Source organism: Rhincodon typus, chromosome 7, assembly GCF_021869965.1.
Source record: "Rhincodon typus isolate 14 chromosome 7, sRhiTyp1.1, whole genome shotgun sequence".
Classification (NCBI taxonomy): domain Eukaryota; kingdom Metazoa; phylum Chordata; class Chondrichthyes; order Orectolobiformes; family Rhincodontidae; genus Rhincodon; species Rhincodon typus.
In genome coordinates this window covers 83,235,887-83,256,501 of record NC_063338.1, presented here as the reverse complement: position 1 = coordinate 83,256,501, position 20,615 = coordinate 83,235,887, and the positions used below count along the sequence as shown (strand labels likewise).

At 43.8% G+C, this 20,615-nt stretch overlaps 1 protein-coding gene across 1 annotated transcript in view; it reads left to right on the top strand.

The window, feature by feature from the left end:
- Positions 1-17,747: 17,747 nt before the first annotated feature.
- The window catches only part of epb41l5 (erythrocyte membrane protein band 4.1 like 5), a 144,783-nt gene continuing 141,915 nt past the window's right edge, over positions 17,748-20,615 (top strand). Inside the window, exon 1 of the mRNA XM_048598603.1 lies at positions 17,748-18,110. Within this exon, the coding sequence (XP_048454560.1) occupies positions 17,931-18,110 (180 nt within the window). The 5' untranslated portion in view covers positions 17,748-17,930. The remainder of the gene's footprint in view (positions 18,111-20,615) is intronic.

Genomic DNA, 20,615 nt, shown 5'->3' with positions numbered 1-20,615 from the left:
TCAAAATCATGACCATTTGGACAGATCAAATAGAATGGATGTGTTCCCCTTGGCAGAAGTGTCAAAAACCAGAGGAGACAGTTATAACATGGTTGGTAAAAGAATAAAGGAAACATGATGTGGGAAAATAATTATGCAGTTATAGTAATGATCTGGAACGTACAACTTGAAAAGTTGGAGGATACCAATCCAATCACAGCTTTCAAAGGAAGATTGGTAAATTATCTGAAGAGAAATATTTGAAGGGATATGGCAATGAGTCTTTGATTGGATTACCAATAATTCCCTGGCAGAGAGCTGGTTAGGCTGAAGAAATGCCTTCTATTCTGAAAACCATTTTGAGGATATAAGCTAACAGTACATGCATGAACAATACTGCTTTGATAGTGAGGTTTGCTCATTTCATATTCCCATCAATGAAATAATACTTGTATTTGTTGCTTGCTAGCCTCAGTTTAAAAGTCAGCAGACTGATGTGACTGATTCCATCCTTAGAAAGTGAAATCTCTGTTTGATTCAAGATTGTTTTGTCCAGTGAGAAAGATTGATCTTCAGCCCCTGCTTTTTCTGGTTTCTTTTTCAAGGGTGACTTGTCAGGTGCCAATCAAACTTTTCCTTTATCACATTTATATCCTTCCCTTATTAGACCTTACCAGGATTAAATTCCATCTGCCATTGCTCTCCCCAATTTACTAACTGATCAAACTGTAGCATGAGATCATCTTCCTCACTATCGCCAACTTTTGTGCCATCCGCAAGCTTACTAATTATAGCTTCTACATTCACATGCAAGATGTTCATGTACATAACGAACAGCAAGGGTTCCAGCACTGATCCCTGTGGTTTACTGCTGGTCACAGGCTTTCAATCACAAAACGATCCCTTCCATTCCCTTTGCCTCCTGTTTACAAGCCAATTTTGGATCCAGTTTGCCATCTTGTCTTGGATCCCATGGGCTCTTACCTTTTGGAACAGCCTTCCACCTGTGACCTTGTCAAAGGCCTCACTGAAGTCCATGCAAATCATGTAAACTGCGTTACCCTGAATAATATATTTAGTCACCTTTTCAAACAAAAAATTTGTCAGACAGGATCTCGTTAACAAATCTGTGCTAACTATCCCTGACCAATCTCTATCTTTCCAAGTGTTGATTAATTCTGTCCCTCAGAATTTTTTCCAGTAGTTTCCGTACCACTGACATCAGACTAACTGGTCTGTAATTATCTGCCTATCTCTGCCACCCTTCTTGAACAAAGATACCACATTAGCTATCCTCCAATTATCTGATACTTCACCTCTGGCAAGTGAAGTATTGTATATACAAAAACAGAAAAATGCTGGAAAAGTTCAGCAGGTCTGGCAGCACCTGTGAAGAGAAATCAGAGTTAACGTTTCGAATCCAGTGACCCTTCCTCAGAACTCATGTTTTATGAAGTATTATATATCTCCATCGGGGCCCCAGCAATCTCTTCCCTTGCCTCCAACAGCTGCCTGGGATACATCTCATCAGGTTTTGATTGAGATAACTAATTCATCTGGTACTCCAGTCAATTTGCCCTGAAGAACTTCATGCATTTTCTTCATCCATCCTGGACCGATAACCGTTTCATTGTTGAAAAGTGTGCCCCTTATTGTTTACCCTTCAGTTAAGGGGAATGATTGCTTTCTATCCACCCGGAAATATTTAAAAGGGACCTAAGGGACAGTTTTTTTACGCAGAGGGTGGTTGGGTGTATGTAATGAGCTGCCAGAGGAAGTGGTAGAGGCTGGTACAGTTACAACATCTAAAAGGCACCTGGATGGGTAAATGAATCGGAAGAGTTTAGAGAGATATGGGCCAAATGTTGGCAAATGGAACTAGATAAATTTTTATATTTGGTCGGCATGGGTGAAATGAACGGAATGGTCTGTTTCCATGCTGTACCTCTCAATGACTGTATGTGGGACCTTGTCAAAGACTTCACTGTAACTTCTATGAATTTCATCAACTGCACTACCATCATGGTGGCACAGTGGTTAGCACTGCTGTCTCACAGCGCCAGGGACCCAGTTTCGATTCCAGCCTCGGGCAACTGTCTATGTGAAGCTTGCACGTTCTCCTCATGTCTGCATGGGTTTTCTCTGGGTGCTGTGGTTTCCTCCCACAATCCAAAGATGTGCAGGTTAAGTGAATTGGCCATGCTAAATTACCCATAGTGTCTAGGGTGGGAAATGCAGGAATAGGGTAGGGGGTGAGTCTGGATGGGATGCTGTTTGGAGGGGCGGTGTGACCTCTTTCTACACGGTAGGGATTCTATGATTCTATCTTGGTCACCCTGGTAGCGCATTTCAAGGGAGATTGTGAAGGCTTTTGTATTGGTTCAGAGGATGTTTCCTGGCATGAGGGACTTCAGTTATGAGAGTTGGAGGGACTTTCATCTGTTCTTGGATCAGAAAAGGTTAAGAGGCGACTATAGAGATTTTCTGCCTGAAGTTAGATCTTAATAGAGCGTTAAAAAAAGCAAGTTATTATTGATATAAAGGCATTAGCAAAAGATCTTGAGAGATGGTGAGAAATATTTTCACTAATCTGTTGGCTCAACTGTATCTGAAAACATGTTAGAAACTAATTCCATCAGTAATTTTAAAATGGAATTGATGGCTGTTTGAGAATGATGAATTTGCAGGGTCACAAATAAAATGTGGGAATGAGAGCGAAATGACATTTTGTAAAAATCTTGCACAAAATGCATTATTCTCTAAGACTATAATCTGTCAAAATCCAGAATGTAAATTCATGATGACATTTCCACAATATAACCCAGATCGACAGCACTCCAGATAAATGTCCCAAATCTCCAACCCAAGAATTATTCTCTCAGTAAATGCAATTTGATTCCATGTTTTAAACATTCACAATACAACCACATCCTTATTCAATTTTAGGACTAAGATGAATTATAATAGTCACTTCTGGGAAATAGAAAATCAGCTTAACAGAAGGTAATTTCAGTCCTTTGAGCCTGTTCCACCATTCAATATGATCATGGTTGATCATCCAATTCAGTACCTTGTTCCCACTTTACTCCATATCCTTTGGTTTTTCTGTACCTGTTTACTTAGATTTCATGAAGGAAGATGTTAAATGTTACACTTTTGCCAAAGTCTGTTCTAACCATCGAGTATCCTGTCAGAAAATAGTTTCTTTTAGTTTCCAGCCTTGTTCAACTTTAAACCTAGAACAATTAGTCAACATCAATGGGAAAGTGGATCATGATTGAGCTGGCTGAATTTTTAGTCTGCCTTCGTTTGTAGTACAGTTCAATAGTACACTGCTTAAAATACCCCAGTTTCTTCATATTATTTGCCATCAGGCCATTGCAAGTGCCATCCCAATGGAGTTAATATATTACAAATGTGTTAATCCAGTGGTCCCCTTTATAAATAGTTTGTAAAGGACGTGAGATTTTTGTTATTAGAGTAACCAATCATGCTCACTCAATATCTAGAGCAGGCCCAATATTTGTAGCAAACATTAATGGTACAGTTTTCGTGCTTTAGGCTGATTTTCTGTTACCTTATGACAAACCAAATACTTTCTACCAACATGTCTTTGTCTTGGTTTAGTGTGGTGGCATGTTTGCGGGTTCAGATCCAACTGCAGAGACCTGAGGTTGAAGTTTTGAGCCTTGACAAGGGCAGTCATGTTAATCATGTTCTTGAGCTATAGGCATTTGAGTTTTATAAGGAGCAAGCACGTGAAGACACAATACGCTGAAAGCCTTGCCATTAAGCATATGTGTGAGCATTCTCTTGGAAATGATTACTTTCCTATTGTGGTACTCACCCTGTTACTGATGAAGCCAAGATGCACGCAGAAGCAGAATTTCAACAGGGAAAATTTACAGAGATAGTAGGAACTGCAGATGCTGGAGAATCCGAGACAACAAGGTGCAGGGCTGGATGAACACAGCAGGCCAAGCAGCATCATAGGAGCAGAGAGGCTGACGTTTCGGGCCTAGACCCTTCATCAGAAAAGGGGGAGGGGAAGGGGGTTTTGAAATAAATAGGGAGAGAGTGGGAGGCGGATAGAAGAGGGATAGAGGAGAGGATAGGTGGAGAGGAAACAAACAGGTCGAAGAGGCGGGGATGGGGCCAGGAAAGGTGAGTGTAGGTAGGGAGTTAGGAAGGGGATAGGTCAGTCCAGGGAGGACGGACAGGTCAAGGGGGCGGGATGAGGTTGGTCGGTAGGAGATGGAGGTGCGGCTTGAGGTGGGAGGAGGGGATAGGTGGGAGGAAGAACAGGTTAGGGAGGCAGGGACGAGTTGGACTGGTTTTGGGATGCGGTGGGGGGAGGGGAGATTTTGAAACTTGTGAAATCCACATTGATACCATTGGGCTGCAGGGTTCCCAAGCGGAATATGAGTTGCTGTTCCTGCAACCTTCGGGTGGCATCGTTGTGGCACTGCAGGAGGCCCAGGATGGACATGTCGTCTGAGGAATGGGAGGGGGAGTTGAAATGGTTCGCGACTGGGAGGTGCAGTTGTTTGTTGCGAACCGAGCGTAGGTGTTCTGCAAAGCGGTCCCCGAGTCTCCGCTTGGTTTCCCCGATGTAGAGGAAGCCACACCGGGTACAGCGGATGCAGTATACCACATTGGCAGATGTGCAGGTGAACATCTGCTTGATGTGGAAAGTCTTCTTGGGGCCTGGGATGGGGGTGAGGGAGGAGGTATGGGGGCAGGTGTAGCACTTCCTGCGGTTGCAGGGAAAAGTGCCGGGTGTGGTGGAGCTGGAGGGGAGTGTGGAGCGGACAAGGGAGTCACGGAGAGAGTTGTCCCTCCGGAAAGCAGATAAAGGTGGGGAGGGAAAGATGTCTTTGGTGGTGGGGTCGGATTGCAGATGGCGGAAGTGTCGGAGGATGATGCGTTGGATCCGGAGGTTGGTGGGGTGGTACGTGAGGACAAGGGGGATTCTTTTTTGGTTTTTATTGCGTGGACGGGGTGTGAGGGATGAGGTGCGGGAGATGTGGGAGACACGGTTGAGGGCGTTCTCGACCACCGAGGAGGGGAAGTTACGGTCCTTGAAAAACAAGGAAATCTGAGATGTACGGGAGTGGAATGCCTCATCCTGGGAGCAGATGCGGCGGAGGCGAAGGAATTGGGAATAGGGGATAGCATTTTTGCAGGAAGGTGGGTGGGAGGAGGAGTATTCTAGGTAGCTGTGGGAGTCGGTGGGCTTGAAATGAATATCAGTTTCTAGGTGGTTGCCCGATATGGAGACAGAGAGGTCCAGGAAGGGGAGAGAGGTGTTAGAGATGGTCCAGGTAAATTTAAGGTTGGGGTGGAAGGTGTTAGTGAAGTGTATGAACTGTTCGAGCTCTTCGTGGGAGCACGAGGTGGCGCCGATACAGTCATCAATGTAACGGAGGAAGAGGTGGGGTTTAGGGCCGGTGTAGGTACGGAAGAGGGATTGTTCCACGTAACCTACAAAGAGGCAGGCGTAGCTTGGGCCCATGCGGGTACCCATGGCTACCCCCTTTGTCTGTAGGAAGTGGGAGGAATTGAAAGAGAAGTTGTTGAGTGTGAGGACGAGTTCGGCTAAGTGGAGGGGGACTGGTCGGGCCCGCGGGACAGGAAGAAGCGGAGGGCCTTAAGGCCATCTGCATGGGGAATGCAGGTGTAGAGGGACTGGACGTCCATGGTAAAGATGAGGTGTTGGGGACCGGGGAATTGGAAGTTCTGGAGGAGGTGGAGGGCGTGGGTGGTGTCATGGACATAGGTAGGGAGTTCCTGGACCAAGGGGGAGAAAATGGAGTCGAGATAGTTGGAGATCAGTTCGGTGGGGCAGGAGCAGGCGGAGACAATGGGTCGACCAGGGCATTCAGGTTTGTGGATTTTGGGAAGGAGATAGAAGCGGGCAGTGCGAGGTTGGGGAACGATGGGGAAAATTTACAATTTACAATTTACAATTTATATTCCACTGTTGTGTACCAGTCTTGGAATAAATGCATTAATGCCTTAATAGTCCAGAATTGTATCACTAGTTTTGTACAATAGAATCAATTAATCAAGGTATCTGCCATACTGATATTCAGAGTTGCCCTTCATGTTTCTGTAACACAGTTCAGATTCAGATAAGGCTGGTTTATATACTCATCAGTAGCCCCGGCTCTTGGCCTCACGGATTCTGCAAATTATAGATTAGAGCCCAGGAGGAATAGTCAAAGGTCAGTGGCATGATAACACGAACCAAATGCTGACAAAACTGATATCAGCTAAGAATATTTTGCAATGAATAAATTTCTATTATGCTGAAACCAAACTTTCTGCAAAAGACGACCAGGGCAGTGGTGGGGGGCGTGCAGTACCTATCCTGTAATCTTAAGCACAATTTATTCATAGATCATAGAATCCCTACAGTGTGAAAACAGGCCCTTCGGCCCAACAAGTCCACACCGACCCTCAGAGCATCCAACTCAGTCCCATCCCCCTAATCTACATGTCCCTGAACACTATGGCAATCCACCTAGCCTGCACATCTTTGGACTGTGGGAGGAAACCGGAGCACCCAGAGGAAACTTGCACAGACACGGGAGGAATGTGCAAACTCCACACAGACAGTCGCCCAAGGGTGGAATTGAAGCTGTGAGGCAGCAGTGCTAATCACCGAGCCACAGTAACGTCCATAATCTGTGATCGGTGCTGGCTTAACTGATCTTGAATTCAACACCAATGGTTTCTAAAAGAAGGTTTTGCAGCATGAACTCTGGCTGAAGTGGGATCCTCCTGTGTTGTACTGATTTTAGTAATGCAATAACTTGCATTCATATTATGCTTTTTATGATTGAGTGTCTCAAAGCATTTAAAGTATTTTTTTAAATGTGTGTTCACTGCTGTAGTGTAGGAACAGGGAAGCCAATTTATGCATGTATGATAATGATCCTCTTCTGTTTTTTGGATGTATATTCAGTGATAAGTGATTCCCTGGCATTCTGGCCAATAACGATTGTGGAGTGCAGACAGGAAAGTGGGACCAATTCAACGATTCTATTATTGAAAGTGGAACAGACTTGAAGGACCAAAGGGGTCTGCTTCTAATTCTTATGTTCATGTAACTCCTCAGCTCTTGTTTGAAATAATACCTTAGGATCTTTAATATTCCACCAGGCAGGCACATAGCTGTCAATTTAATATCTCATCCAAAAGGCGGTACCTTCCAGTGCAGTGCTTTATTAATACTGCACTGAACTGGCAGCCTTGATTTCAGTTCAGCAGTCCTGTACTGGGACACACGAGCTGAATTCCAGAAGTGATGAGAGTGACAGCCCTTAACATCAAGGCCAGATTCGACCAAGTGTGGCATCAAGGAGCCCGAGCAAAACTGGACTTAATAGGTGTCAGAGCAAACTCTCTGCTGGTTGCAATCATCCCTGGCACGTAGGAAAATGGTTGTGTTATTGGAGGTCAGTCAGCTCCAGGATATCACCGCAGGAACTCCTCAGGGTAGTGTCCAAGGCCCAACCATTTACAGCTGCTTCATCAATGACATTCCTTCTATTATAAGGTCAGAAGTGGAGATGTTCGCTGATGATTGCACAATGTTCAGCAACATTTGCGACTCTTCAGATACTGAAGCAGTCCATGTTCAAATCTAACAAGATCTGACAATATAAAGAGATAACACAGTGTGGAGCTGGAGGAACACAGCAGGCCAGACAGCATCAGAGGAACAGGAAAGTTGATGTCAACTTGCCTGCACTTCTGATGCTGCCTGGCCTGCTGTGTTCCTCCAGCTCCACACTTAGCACTGATTCGAGCATCGGCAGTTCTTACTATCTCTGACAATATCAAGGCTTGGGCTGAGAAGTGTCAAGTTACAATAACACCACAGAAATGCCAGGCAATGACCATCTTCAATAAGTGACAGTCCAGCCACTGTCCCTTGACATTCAATGGTGCTACCATCATTGAATCCCCCACTGTCAATATCCTGGGGGTTACCATGGGCCAAAAACTCAATTGGACTCGCCATAAACATAGTGGTTACAAGAGCAGGTTGGAGGCTAGGAATACTGCTGTGAGCAACTCATCTTTTGACTCCCGAAAGCCTGTCCACCATCTACAAGGCACAGGTCAGGAGTGTGTCGGCATACTCTCCACTTGCCTGGATGAATGCAGCTCCAACAAGACTCAAGAAGCTTGACACCATCCAGGACAAAGCAGTGTTCTTGACTGGCACTACATCTACTCCCTTCACCACCAATACTCAGTAGCAGCAGTGCATACCATCTACAAAATGCACTGCAGAAATTCACCAAAGATTCTCAGACTGGGTTTGTAACAGGATACTAAATCATAACTACTGCTGAAGAATCTTTTCCACTAAAAAGTTAATCTTGTGTTTGTGTCAGTCAATTTTATCCATTGTGATAAATACAATTTATTTTTAAAGTCTGTTTATAATATTTTCCTTTTGATGCGTCCCAACCTTTAGAGATGAAGAGAAATAAAGTTTATAAAATGTGATGGACAATCACCTCATTTTCATGAACAAAAACAGAAGTTGCTGGCAAAGCTCAGCAGGTCTGGCAGCATCTGTGAAGGAAAAAATCAGAGTTAACATTTCAGTTCTGAGGAAGGGTCACAGGACCCAAAACGTTAACTCTGTTTTATCCTTCACAGATGCTGCCAGACCTGCTGAGCTTTTCCAGCAACTTTGATTATGTTCCTGATTTACAGCTTCCGCAGTTCTTTCGTTTTTTACTAAGTATTCACCTCATTTTCATTCCTGACTTTCTTCTGGTGAGAATATTTCAATTTAATTAGCTGTTTATCCCGCTTGATCATTGTTGCTGCCCACTTACAGACCCCTTGGCTTTACCAAATTCAAATTGACATCAGAAGGGGTGAAATCCATATCATTGTGATCGCTAAGTCTTTGTAGGCAACTTTCTTGAAATCACTATTGCTTCACTATTTACTGCAAAATCAGAATGTTATTTTTAATGTTCTCTTTTCTTGAAGTGGGCTATCTGTTGGCTGTGTGCTGTTGCTTTAAGCATTGTTATCCACAACCAAGCGCTGTACTCACTGTTCATCATTCAACCAGCTTTTGTCAGTACCTAGTGACTCCCAGGTGCCAATAATTTTATGCTTAAGGCTACTGTACTTGAGACCATCCTTGAAGTGGAGCTTTGGGTGTCCTACTGGTTCTGGCTACTTACCCTTACCAAAAACAAAGACAGAAATTGCTAATTTAATTCAATGAATTAAACCGACTCTTTGGTTGTTCTCCGTAGTCCAAACTTCTTGGTCATACAACAAGTCATGAAGAGACAAGTATAACAAACCTTGGTCCTAAGGTCAGCTTAATGCTGATCCATGCATGTTCCATGAATTAGCCAAGAGAGTAGCTGTTTTCCCTATATATTACCACTTCTGATCATTTCAATGAAGTAGCTCATCCAAGTAGCTATTTTTCACACACAATTTCTTAGAGTAAGATTACCAACTATAAGGGAGGTCACAGCTGAGCTAAATCCTGTCTTGGCCCACTACCCACGCACTGGTAAGTCTAACAAAGGGTTACTGTAAAGTGATCCAGATTTTCCCTGCCTGTAATCCAGGGACACTGTGGACAGTTGTAACAGTCCTATTACACTAGCATAGACTGAGCTTTGAATCTGAAAGCTTGTCAAATTGTTTGGCTCAGAGATGGGAGTTTAGCTCGGTGCCTTTTGGCAAAAATGATCTTTCTAACACAAACTCCCTTGTTGTTTACCTGCCCTTGAAAAGGCCTGGATTCAGAAGAATGAACTCCAAATTTCACGGAGGTGTACAAGATCATGAGAGGCATAGACAGGGTGAATGTGCTCAGTCTTTTTCCCAACATTGGGGAATCGAGGACTAGACAGCATTAGTTTAAGGTCATGGGAACCTGAGGGGCAAATTTTTTACACGGGGTGGTAAGCATATGGAATGAGCTACCAGCAGAAATGGTTGAGGTGGGTATGTTAACAACGTTTAAAAGGCAATTGGATGACTACATGGATAGGAAAGGCTTAGAAGGATATGGGCCAAGTGCAGGGAAATGGGGTTAGCATGGATGGACATTTTGGTTGGCATGGACCAGTTTGGGCCGAAGGGCCTGTCTCCATGCGCTATGACTCTAACAGCCTCAGTTTTGAGCTCAAGCCTGTACTTCAGCTCAAACCCCTTTTGTTTGTGCTAACACAAACCATCCTCTCACTGTTTACACTGTCAGCATGACTGGGTTGCATCACCAGACAAACAACTCAATTGCCTAAGTGCTCAGGGACTCTGGGCCTGATAAAGGAGCCCAGCACAGTGGGAGGTAGCAGGTAGGTATAGAGTTGAAGCCACTTCCCTATATTTACCTCTGACCTCCTCTATTCCTGACTCCATCTCACAACCTCATCCCATCATTACCTTTACCCACAGATCCCAGGGTCTCTAGTCGATGCATTTCTGCTAACTGGCAGTACTCCCACTGGGTCTAATGGGCAGTGCAGAGTCACCAGCCTCTGACCATCAGTGTCTCAGTGTTGAAGGGAGGGATGGGGAACAACTCCATTCCCAAAATACTTAACCCTGGGGAGGACCTGTTAGGTATTTAATATGGTGTCCTGTCCCCAATGGAGTCCCCCTTAGGGCTTCAGTTGAATCCCCAGCAAGACTCCCATGTATCACTTTATAAGCCACTCATCACTTAAAGAGATATATTGCACAGTGATCCATAAATTAGTCGCATACTTTGTGAAGAGACTCGAAAACATCCACTAGAAACTAGGAAACGCTTGTCTGAACTCTCAAATGATTGAGTGCATTGTAGAACCTTTTCTAAACTGACCTCATCCCTCATCACTGGCTGGGATCCATATCACAGATGAATTGTCATAAAAATGTTTGGAATTCAAACGAGGTAAAATAATATTTCCCAGGGATTAAATGGAGTTGCAGTCCAACTGTTCTTACTTGAATAATAAACTTACAGTTTGAGAACAAATACAGTACTATATCTTTATGTATATCAAAAATCCTCACACATCAATCAGTGTAAAATCTAGAATTACTTGCAGAAAATGTATGGATATCTACAGGTAAAACTCAATACTGCTAAAGACTTTCCTGTGGAGTTCCTCTGATTTGAAGCACTTTATTTTCCTTCAGTCTTATCTGTTGAAATTAAGATTTTTTTTTTACAGGTGATCCTTTCTGCCCACCTGAGGGAGGACTCAAGGCCTTTGTTTAACATCTCATTGGTAAGATAGCACCTCCAACAGCGCAGCATTCCTTCAGTGCTGCCCTGAAGCAACCCCTAGATTTTGTGCTATAGAGTGGAATTTGAACACATAACCATATAGGTGGGAGGAAGGGGAGGCTCCTGTGCCGAACCACAGCTTGACGTGACCTTACTACACTCTAGCTAGACTCTCACATCACAAGCTGTTGCTGTTAGCAATGACACTCTACCCCAGCAAGGAGTTAGTCCCTTCAGGAGAAAGGAAGAAACCACAATTAGTCATTACCCTAGAGACATTTCTAGGGGCTTCACAATCAATGCAATACTATTGAAGCGTAGGTTTATTGTTGCAAAGAAACAAGTTCAGGCATAGAATAGAAATGGTAAATAGTTAAATGAGTAGGTACAGTGGTGCTGGTTGAGGGCTGAGTGTTGATCAGAGCACTGAGAGAACTCTCAGCTTCCCTTGAGTTGTTTACCTGCCCTTGCAAAGGCCTGGATTCAAACACTCTTTCAGAAAAACGAACTCCAAACTTCACGGAGGTGTACAAAATCATTAGGGGCATAGATAGGGTGAATGTGCTCAGTCTTTTTCCCAATGCTGGGGAATCGAGGACTAGACAGCATTAGTTTAAGGTCATGGGAACCTGAGGGGCAAATTTTTTACACAGGGTGGTATGCATATGGAATGAGCTACCAGCAGAAATGGTTGAGGTGGATACGTTAACAACATTTAAAAGGCATTTGGATGAATACATGGATAGGAAAGGCTTAGAAGGATATGGGCCAAGTGCAGGGAAATGGGGTTAGCATGGATGGACATTTTGGTTGGCATGGACCAGTTTGGGCCGAAGGGCCTGTCTCCATGCTCTACGACTCTAACAGCCTCAGTTTTGAGCTCAAGCCTGTATTTCAGCTCAAACCCCTTGCCTCTAAAGGTGGGAATGTGACTGAACCCAAAGGAAGGAAACTGTTGGAAAGTCAAAGGAAAAGGGCACACATCACCATCAGGGTGGCACAGTGGTTAGCACTGCTGCCTCGCAGCGCTTGGGACTCGGGTTCAATTCCAGCCTCAAGTGACTGTCTGTGTGGAGACTGCACATCCTCCCCATGTCTGCGTGGGTTTCCGCCCTCAGTCCAAAGAAGTGCAGGTTAGGTAGATTGGCCATGCTAAATTTCCCCATATTGTCCAGAGACAAGCAGGCTAGGTGGATTAGCTACGGGAAATGTGGGTTACTGGGATGAGAGGTCTGGGTGGAATGCTCCTTGGAGGATTGGTGTAGACTTAATGGGCCAAATGGCCTCTTGCTGCAGTGTAGGGATTCTATGATTTCCTGCTTCCTCATTTGTTTTTCCTCAGCCTCATGCTGTAAGATGCCTTTATTCACTTTGGTTTCTCTCTTCCTTTTGATATATTTGAAGAAGCTTTTGTAGTTAGTTTTGATATTACTTGCAAGTTTACCCAGAAAGTTTATTTTTTCTATCTGTATTATTTTTTGGTCATCCTTTGATTTTTTTTAAAATGTTCCCAATCTTCTCATGGAGCGATGCTTTAGTAGTGTCAACAATTTATTGCCATTCATGTGGATTTTGTTTATTATTTTGCCTGCATTCCAGTTAGATTTATTGCTAGTGTGTGGGACTTTTTAAAAAAAAATTAATACATTATAATTATACATTATAATTATGTAACCTAGTTGGAAATTATTTACGTCTTATTTACATTAGACATTAAGAATAGCATTTTGAAATGCAACGCCTATAAAGTGCTATGTTGTCTGACAAAATTATGTTTAAGAAAGTAGAATATATTTTTGCACTTTTTACATCATGATCTTGGAGTAGACCACCAAATTGAAGTTGCAACTTGGCTATGGACCTGTAGATCACTTTACAAAGTAGACAAGCTGTGAGATCCCAGGCATTTACAAAGGGTGGGATGCCACAAGATTCTTCTGTTGTGAACAAACAACAATAAGCGTAACTCTTTCTAGTTAATGAACTTAATTATAAAGAGTCAGAAAATTTAAAATAATCTACAATATCTGTGCAATTATATTTTAATATCCAGAATTAACATGAGGTAAACATGGGAGACAACTGAGATCAAGTGACTCGCTTGAAGAGTCGAAGGAGAGTAGGGGCATTCTTAAGAGGGAAATCAGGTGAGCAAAAGGGGGATATGAGATAACCTTATCTGCCAAGGCTAAAGATAATCCAAAGACATTCTACAAGTACATTAAGAGGAAAAGAGCAACTAGGGAGAGAATATGTCCCTTGATGATCAATGAGATTGTCTATTTGTGGAACCTCAGGAGGAATATACTGAATAGAAATACTAAATGAATATTTTGCATCAGTATTTACTGTGGAGAAAGACATGGAAGCTAGGGAACTCGGGAAATAAATACTGATGTCTTAAAAAGAGTCTACATTATAGAAGAAAGATGCCTGGAGTTCCTAAAAACATGAAGATGGATAAGTCCCGGGGACATGATCAAGTGTAGCCCAGACACTTAGGAAGCTAGGGAAGAAATTGTGGAACCCCTAGCAAAGATATTTGTATTATCAACAGCCTCAGGTGGAGTGCTGTAAGATGGGAGGGAGGCTAATGTTGTGTCTTTATTTAAGAAAGACTGCAAGGAGAAGCCTGAGAACTACAGACTGGTGAGTCTGACATCAATGTGTGTGTTGTTGGAGCGGATTCTGAGAGACAGGATTTGCATGCATTTGGAGAGGCAAAGACTGATTAGGGATGGTCAGCATGGCTTTGCGCAAGGGAAGTTGTGTCTCAAACTTGATTAGAGTTTTTTGAGGATGTGACCAAGAAGATAGAGGAGGGCAGAGCAGCAGAAGTTGTCTACATGGACTTTACTAAAAGTCTTTGACAAGGTTCCACGTGGTAGACTGGTTAGTAAAGTTAAATCGCATGGGACTTAGGGAGAGCTTGTTAATTGGACACAAAATTAGTTTGATGGTTGGAGACAGAGGATTTTGGTAGAGAGTTATTTTTCAAACTGGAGGCCTGTGTTTTCCGCACGTCTATTGTTGTTTATCGTTTATTAAATGTTTGAATAAGAATTTGGGAAACATGTTTAGTCAGTTTGCAGATGAGACCAAAATTGATGGAGTAGTGGACAGTGATGAAGGTTATCTAAAATTACAAAGGGATCTTAATAAATTGGGCCAATGGGCGAAGGAGTGGCAGATGGAGTTTTAATTTGGATAAATGTGAGGTGTTGCATTTTGGTAAGACAAACAAGGGCACGACTTATACAGCTAATGGTAGGGTCTTGGGGAGTATTGTCAATCAGAGAGACCTGAGGTTCAGGTACATAATTCTTTGAAAGTTGACAGGGTGGTAAAGAAGGCATTTGGTACACTTGCCTTCATTGCTTACACCAATGAGTAGAGGAGTTGGGATGTCACGTTGGAGTTGTACAAGACATTAGTAAGGCCACTTTTGGAGTACTTGTACAGTTATGGTCACCCTGCTATAGGAAGGATATTTTTAAATTGGAGAGGGTGCAGAAAAAATTTACAAGGATGTTACCGGGACTGGAGGGTTTCAGTGAAAAAGAGAGGCTGGATAGACTGGGATATTTTTCACTGGAGTATAGGAGGTTGAGAGGTGACCTTTTATAGCGGTTTATAAAATCCTGAGGGACATAGATAAGATGAATAGCAAAGGTCTTTTCCCTAGGGTAAGGGAGTTCCAAACTAGGGTGCATACACTTTTTAAAAAAAAAACCTGGAAAGGTTCAGATGTTTGTGGACGGAGAGGGAAAGAAAACAGTGACGCCCACAGCAATTAATATATTGTTTTAAATTTACAGCACTCTTCCAGAGATGATAGCATTATGGTAACGTCACTGAATTCGTAATCCAGAGGCCAGGCTAATGCTCTGGGATTTAGAAGCCGGTGGACTTTAATTGCAATAAGACTGGAATATAAAACTAATTTCAGAAAAACTGGCCAGGAAACCATCATCGATTTTCATAAAAATAAGCCTCTGTTTAGTTCATAAACAATCTTTTAGGAAGAAAATTTGTCATCTTTACCAAGTCTGGTCGACACTCAATTCAAAGACAATTACGGATGGAACAACAAATGCTGGCCTTGTAACTAATAGCCATATCCCATGGAAGAGTGATAATAACACATTTTGAAGTAATAATAACACATGTTGAAGTCTGACATATCTGCCTCAGCAGTGCCCACCTCTCCCACTGGGGCAGATCGCTGGGCACTGTTGCAGGCTTGCTGCTTGGCCTCTGTCTCAAGAACCTGCCTGTTTACCAGTTCAGAGGTGCTTAGTCAGGAGGCTGTGTCATATAAATGGCACCGCTATCCACCTTAAGACCATAAGACATAGGAGTAGAAATTAGGCCACTCAGCCCATCGAGTCTACTCCACCATTCAATCATGACTGATATGTTTCTCAGCCCCATTCTCCCGGTTTCTCCCTGTAACCTTTGATCCCCTTGACAATCAAGAACCTAACTATCTCTGTCTTAAATATACTCAGTGACCTGGCTTCTACAGCCTTCTGTGGCAGTGAATTCCATAGATTCACCATTCTCTGGCTGAAGAAGTTTCTCCTTATCTCCGTTCTAAAAGGTCTTCCCTTTACTCTAAGGCTGTGCCCTCGGGTCCTAGCGCCTCCTATCGATGGAAATATCTTCCCAACATTCACTCTGTCCAGGCCATTCAGTATTCTACAAGTTTCAATTAAATCCCCCCTCCTCCTTCTAAACTCCATTGAGAATAGGCCTAGCGTCCTCAAATGTCCCTCATATGTTAAGCTTTTCATTCATAACATCAAAGGGAAGCGGTGACATAGTAGGAAATGTTACCCTAGTTATCCAGAACCCCAGGCTACCGTTCTGGGACATAGGTTTGAATTCCACCACATGCAGCTGCTGCAGTTTGAATTCAATAAAATCTGGAATAAAAACCATTGAATCCCTACAGTGTGGAAGCAGGCCCTTTGACACATCAAATCGATACCAATCCTCTGAACAGCAGCCTATCCCGTCCCTGTAGACCTGCATTTCCCATGACTAATCCACCTAACGCACACATCCCCAGACACAATGGGTAATTTAGCATAGCCAGTCCACCTAACCTGCATACCTTTGGACTGTGGGAAGAAACCCATGCAAACACAGGAGAACATGCAAACTGTACACAGTCATCCAAAGGTGGAATCAAATGCTAGCGCTGCAAGGTAGCAGTGTCAACCATGGAGCATCTGTGCTGCTCTGACAAGTTGAATGGCAAACACACAACTACTGTCAATTCTTGTAAATACCCTTCTGGTTTACTGGTATCTTTTAGGGAAGGAAATCGGCCATCCTTCCCTGGTCTGGCCTATTTCAGACCCACAGTAAAGTGGGTAACAATTAGGGATGGGCAATAAATAGCAGTGACACCCACATCCCATGAATAAAGAGTGACAAGCAGGGCTAAGGGCCTGCATACGGCTCCCTGACAAGTCTCCAGCCCCTACAGGACAATTCAATTCCTATGGATTAATAGCTTTAACTATGGGGCTTGCGCCTCTTTCAAACAGGGCAACTTGACGTTCACCTTAAATGGGGAAGAGCCTCATTAATCAATTTGTACTTTTTTGAAAAAAAAGCTGGAAATGTTCAGACGTTTGTGGGCGGAGAGAGAGAAAGGAAAACAAATTTAACATTTCTAATCGACGAACAGTGAGCAGAGTGAGGATATGAAAACGGAGACTGTGACAATTAACACAATTCGATCAGGGCTAGGAACAAAAACAGAAGTTGCCGGAAAAGTCTGGCAGCATCTGTGATGAAAAATCAGTGTCAACGTTTCGGGTCCGTCGATTGGAGGATATGGGAGTGCATCGAAGGATTTGCTTTTTTAAGATAACAAGGCGTAGAGTCGAATGGACACGGCAGGCCAAGCAGCATCGGAGGAGCAGGAAGGTTGACGTTTCGGGTGTGGACCCTTCTTGCATTTTTTGTTAGTTTTCACAAAACATTTTCCGCACCCCCCCCCCCCACTCAGTGTGAGTAAGTTAGAGTTAGAGATGACAATACACAGGTTACAGACTGATAGGAAACGCGGCTGTTGAGTTTTTAAACGAAGGGACAGGCCGCACCATCGCGGCGCCGCTCGGGTTCCAAGCCGTCCCACACAAAGCCAAAGGCAACAAGGTGCTCGAGCGGCACATCCACTGATCATGATGAAGCAGGAATCAATGCTGCAGAAAACACGCAGACACACACAAACTAAACCCACAGGCAGGGTTAATTCTGTTTTGTAAAACCACAATAAGTGTTAAACCTTGAAGACAGGTTCAATACCGAATCCTTAGCCACCCCCATAGAGAAGATGGAGGTTAAGGGAGAGGAGAGGGATTAGGAGCTGAATGGAGATAATTCCAGCCTCCCACTCCCAAAATTAAATTGGGAAGAGGCTGACGCCATTTCCTGGGATGGATTGACGCATGCTCTTTATTGTAGTTGGAAGGATTAGGTTAATTTGAAGAGGAGGTGCTGCATGTGTGTGGTTTGTGTGCAGCGCCGGGGCGAGCTGTATCTCGGTTACATTGTGTTTCGGAATTGTTACTTTTTGAAACAAGAATCGGCGACTTTGCTGTGAGTGATCAGGCGGGGGATTGGGGAGTTTGCAGCTGGAGCCGTGGGGAAGATGCTGGGTTTACTGAGGAGGACTCTTGGTCGCCGCACGGTGCGCCGGCACGCTGACCGGGAGAAGCAGAGGGAAGCACAGCGATCAGGGATCCACATCCCCGCGGCCGGAGACTCCAAATCCATCATCACCTGCAGAGTCTCCCTCCTGGACGGCAGCGATGTCAGCGTTGATCTACCGGTAGATCTGATTGTTTTATTCCCCGTTCCCTCCTCCTTTATCTCTCACTGTCTTAAGTCAGAAGTCACACCACACCAGGTTATGATCCAACAGGTTTATTTGAAATCAAATATTTCAAATAAAATTATTTCATTTTATTATTTCGAATAAACCTATGGACCCGATGTCGTGTGACTTCTGACTTTGTCCACCCTAGTCCAACACCAGCGCCTCCACACCATGACTCCCACCGTCTGAGACATGGCACCACTTCCTCACCTGATTTAACCCATTTACAAACAGCTGGGATGGGTTTCACAAAAGGTCAAACAGAAATTGATGGGAAAAGCTCAGTAGGTCTAGGCATCGTCTGTGCAGAGAAATCAGAGTTAATGTTTCGGGTCCAGTGACCCTTCCTCAGAACCATTTCATCCCCAGGTTTGCATACTCGGAATTTAATCCTGGCTTTGAGGGTAGGGGAAGGGGAATGAGAAAGACTAGCCCATCTCATTTAAAAACAAGGACTGCGGATGCTGTAAATCAGGAACAAAAACAGAAGTTGCTGGAAAAGCTCAGCAGGTCTGGCAGAGCTTTTCCAGCAGCTTCTGTTTTTAACCCATCTCATTAAAACTGTTTCCAGTATTGCAGGCGTGAAAATGCATAACTTGCAGGGCTGGTGTAAAGACTCCGGAATATGCGAGATGTTTTGTGTGTGTTTTTTTCTCGTCATTTTATCAGGATTACTCATGTCCTGGACAATCTTGTGTCCCCGGGCTGTTTGCTTTCCCAGTTCCGCGATAAACTGGAAGAGGCTGTGGGATTGGCCAAGTGATTTCATGCGGGTGTTGTTATCAGTGGCAAATGGCTACAATTTCAGCGGGGCCCAGCCTCCAGATGCGGGATCTTTACCTTAACTTGCAGCTCTCCCAAGAGGCCTGGGAATCACTTGGCCCCCAGTCCTTATCAAATGAATCGCCGACCTCGGTGCTCATTCATCGTATCAATTACCGACAGTATCGTGGAGGGGAGGGAATAAGTTATCGGAGCCGAATTTTAGGCCATTCGGCCCATCGATTCTGTTCTGCCAATTGATCATGGCTAATCTGTTTCTCTCAACTGTATTCTCCTGCCTTCTCCCCAGAACCCTTGATCCCTTCCAATCAAGAACCTATCTTTCTCTCTCTTAAACACACTGAATGATATAGCTGTCTGCGGCAATGAGTTCCACAGATTCACCAACTTCTGGCTGAAGAAATTCATCTTTATCTCAGATTTAGAGGGTTGTCCCTTAATTCTGAGGCTGTGCCCGCAGGTCCTAGTATCTCCTACTGGTGAAAACATCTCCGCGCCCACTGTATTCAGTATTCTCTAAGTTTCAAAGAGCTCCCCCTCTTGCCCTTTCAAACTCTGAGTACAGACCCAGAGTCTCCAACTTCCTGGATGAACCTCCTCTGGACCCCCTCCAAGGCCAGCACAGCCTTCCTTTGATACAGGGCATATTACAAACGCTTGACTGACCAGAGCCTTGTATAGCCTCAGCAGTACATTTCTGCTGTTGTATCCTCATCCTTCTGAAATGAATGCTCACATTGCATTTGCCTTCCTAACTACCATCTGAACCTGCATATTAACATGAAGGGAATCCTGAACTAGGACTCCCAAGTCCCCTTGTATTTCAGATTTCTGAAGCCTTTCTCCATTTAGAAAATAGTCCACTTCTGTAGTACTTTTATTCCTACTAAAGTATATCACCTCACATTTTCCCACACTGTATTCCATCTGCCACTTCTTTCCCCACTCTCCTAGCCTGTCCAAGTCTTTCTGCAGTTCCCCCCTTCCTCAACACTATGTGCTCCTCCACCTATCTTTGTATTATCTGCAAATGTAATAACAATGCATGCAGTTCCATCATCCAGATCGTTAATGTGTAATGTGAATAGTTGTGGTCCCAACACTGAACCCTGCAGCACTCCATTAGTCACCGGCTGCAATCCTGAAAAAGATCCCTTTATCCCTATTCTCTGCCTTCTGCCAGTCAGCCAATCCTCTATCCATGCTAATATGTTGCCCCTAACACCATGGGCTCTTATTTCATAGCCTCTTGTGCGCACCTTGTCAAATGCCTTCTGGAAATCAAAATGGATCATGTCCATTGGCTCTCCTTTATGTAACTTGCTTGTTACGTCCTAAAAGAATTCAAATAGATTTGTCAGGCATGACCTCCCTTTGACGAAGCCATGCTGATTCTCCCTATTTTACAATGCACTTCCAAGTACTCCACAATCTTATCCTTTAGTAATGGACTCTAAAATCTTACCAGTGTCCAAAGTCAGGCTAACTGGCATTTAGCTTCCTTTCTTTGCCTCCTTCCCTCCTTAACCAGTGATGTTATATCAGCAATTTTCCAGTCCTCTCGGACCCTCCCTTACTCCAGTGATTCCTGAAAGATCACGTTGTTAAGTGTGTACAAGAAAATTTTCGTATTTCACGTGTAGATGTACCTACTAGAAAGGGATCAAAACTTGA